Raw genomic sequence first — 2,554 nt, forward strand, 5'->3', positions numbered from 1 at the left:
GAGTGTTGAAGACTGACTTAGGATTTGTAAAGCCCTTGGGTCAAGGGCTGTAAAGACCCCACAATAACACTAGCTCTTAGCTCATTTGCCAAACAAAAACAACCCGTGGGGCAGAGGTGGAGGAAAGATGGGGATTCAGCAAGCCACTCCGCACAGCTCCAGGGCCCTTCCCTAGGTTCTCTTTGATGACTGTCACCTGCATTTCCTACAGAAGGATACTAGGCTCATCAGAGGCTGCCTGGAAACAGGGACAACTGTAGAGCCATGACATAGAAGGAAGCCCCTCCCCATGTTGTAAGTTTACACATGTGCATAAGACAACGGGCAAAACCCATACTGTCCTCTTGGGATATTGTCTGTTCCTGGAGTGCCTATGATGACAGCTGGCTACGATGGGGCCCCCCAGTGGCCTGAGCCCTGCCCAAACCTCCTGTATGCTGAGTAGCACCCCTGGACCATTCTGAAGGTCCAGGCAGGCCTGAGACGAAAGGTGACTGTGCATTTGCCAGGCCCCTGCAGGAAAACCAAGAGCAGGTGCATGGAAACCTACAGCAATGAGTCACCCACCTTTCCATCTTATATTCTGTTCCTGTGTGTGTCATTGTTATTACCAGTCTCGCAGGACAGGACACCTACAAAACTACCAGGAGGGAGAGCTTTGTCTCCACTCTGCCACCACCTAGTCCAGCCCCAGTGCCCTCCTTCCATGAGCCAGGAACCTTCCTCTTCCTCCACCTCAGCTCTGGCCCCCTCCTCCCTCCAGAAGTGAGACAGCTGACTCGTGTCTTGAGGAAGGCCATTTATTTCCAAGATATAGACTATACTTTTAAGACAGGACTTTTCAGAAGCAGAAAATCTTAGTTGTCACTAGGGAGGTGTGTCAAGGACACAGTGAAAGGAGACATGCGAGCGGATGTGGGGCTGGAGGCTTATCCAACACTGTTACAACACTTCTTTAAATGAGCAAAACATCTTTAAAAATCCTTATAAATTCTTTATAATATGTTACACATTTAGAGACAATATTTACAATAAAAGAAAGGGGGAGGGGGAGGGAGGAGGGAGAAATCTACTTTACAGCAAATCTTTGCATAAACCAAGAGGACTGACAGATGTGGCAGCAGGGCTGGTCTCTCCTGGAATGAGTGAGGGTGTGTGCAGGAGGCCTGGTGAGTGCGCGGGGGGCCTGGGGACCCAAAGTCTATTTACAATGTGGGGAGGAGAAGGGGCTGGGTCCTGCCCATACTGGAGGAACAGCCCAGGTCAGACCCCTGTAAATCAGTGTGTGTGTGTGTGTGTGTGTGTGTGTGTGTGTGTGTGTACGTGTATGTGTGTGGTGTGTGCGTGTGTGTGTGAGAGAGAGAGAGCGAGACACACATACACACCAGGGATGTTTTCTGCTCCCTCAAAGGGCCTAAGGTAGGGGCCCGTGTGCCTGAGTTGTGGAAGAAGCAGGCACAGCTGGAAGAATAAAGAGAGGGGGCATGGGAGGTCTAGTGGGGGATGCTTGACCCTCCCCAAACTGGAGAATGGGCAGCTCTCCATGGTCAAAGTGCTTGGGAGTGATTTAGAGGTTGGCAAAAGGTTGGTGGGGGACTGATCCTGGTGAGAGTTTGTCCTGCCTCTGTGGAGTGGCCCCAACCCCCTTCTATGGCTCTGACAAACAACAGGGGGAAGGATCCCTGTGTGCACCAAAGGCAGGGAGCCCTGGTGGGGAGACAAGGAAGCAGGGGTGGCAGAAGTTGCTACTGGAAACACCTTTGGACAGTGACTACACACACTCGCACACACAACCCCCCTCCCATGGACCCCACCACCTTACCTTTCTCCCCAGACATACATAAACAATACCTCCCCGCCCCCCACATACACACACAGTCAGGAGCTAATGGGGTGGGGTAGGAGAGAGTAAAGAAGTGAAAAGCCAGCATCACCCAGTGCCCTTCCTTTAGTCTGAGACTTGGGGGTTTCCTATTTACACCCCATGGCCAACAGGAGTCCCTAAGTGTAGACACAGAAAGACCCAGAAGGGCATGCTGTCATTTATCCAGGGGATACGGACCCCCAGCAGCCTATCCCCTCTCCTTACCACCAGAACCCCCTCCTTCTCATTCACACTGTCCTCCCACCCCCCATCAATTCCAGTACACAAACTGGAGACACGGCCTCAGCACCAGATGCACCCAGGGGCAACAGAAGAGGGGGTGAAAGCCAGAGGAGATGACTTTCCCAAAGGGCGCTGAGTGGGGGAAGGGCAGTGCGGGGAGGGGAGGTGGCTGGTCACAGACACTGATGGAGGCGGGAGGCTGTAGATCGGCGCGAGGGCTGGCTCTGCAAGGCTCCCAGGTCCCTGGGCGCGGGCGGCAGCGAGGCTGCGGACGACGCGGCTCGCGCCTTGGTGGACTCCAGGCTGCTGAGTCCCGAGTCTTTGTTATCACTGTGCGCCCGAGGGACCGCGGGCTCCGGGGGGCCCCCTCCGCCCAGCTCCTTCCACTCGTTGAAGTTGAGGTCGGTCAGTGGGCTCTGCAGGGCCACTGTGTGGCGGCGCCAGCTG

At 54.5% G+C, this 2,554-nt stretch overlaps 1 protein-coding gene across 1 annotated transcript in view; it reads right to left on the reverse strand.

Annotated features, from left to right (window-relative positions):
- Positions 1 to 2,280: 2,280 nt before the first annotated feature.
- Positions 2,281 to 2,554, reverse strand: part of ARHGAP23 (Rho GTPase activating protein 23) — a 65,472-nt gene continuing 65,198 nt past the window's right edge. Inside the window, exon 25 of the mRNA XM_015599107.2 lies at positions 2,281 to 2,523. Coding sequence (XP_015454593.1) covers positions 2,281 to 2,523 — 243 coding nt within the window. The remainder of the gene's footprint in view (positions 2,524 to 2,554) is intronic.

The sequence above is a fragment of the Pteropus alecto genome, unplaced genomic scaffold (assembly GCF_000325575.1).
Source record: "Pteropus alecto unplaced genomic scaffold, ASM32557v1 scaffold98, whole genome shotgun sequence".
NCBI classification, from domain to species: Eukaryota; Metazoa; Chordata; class Mammalia; order Chiroptera; family Pteropodidae; genus Pteropus; species Pteropus alecto.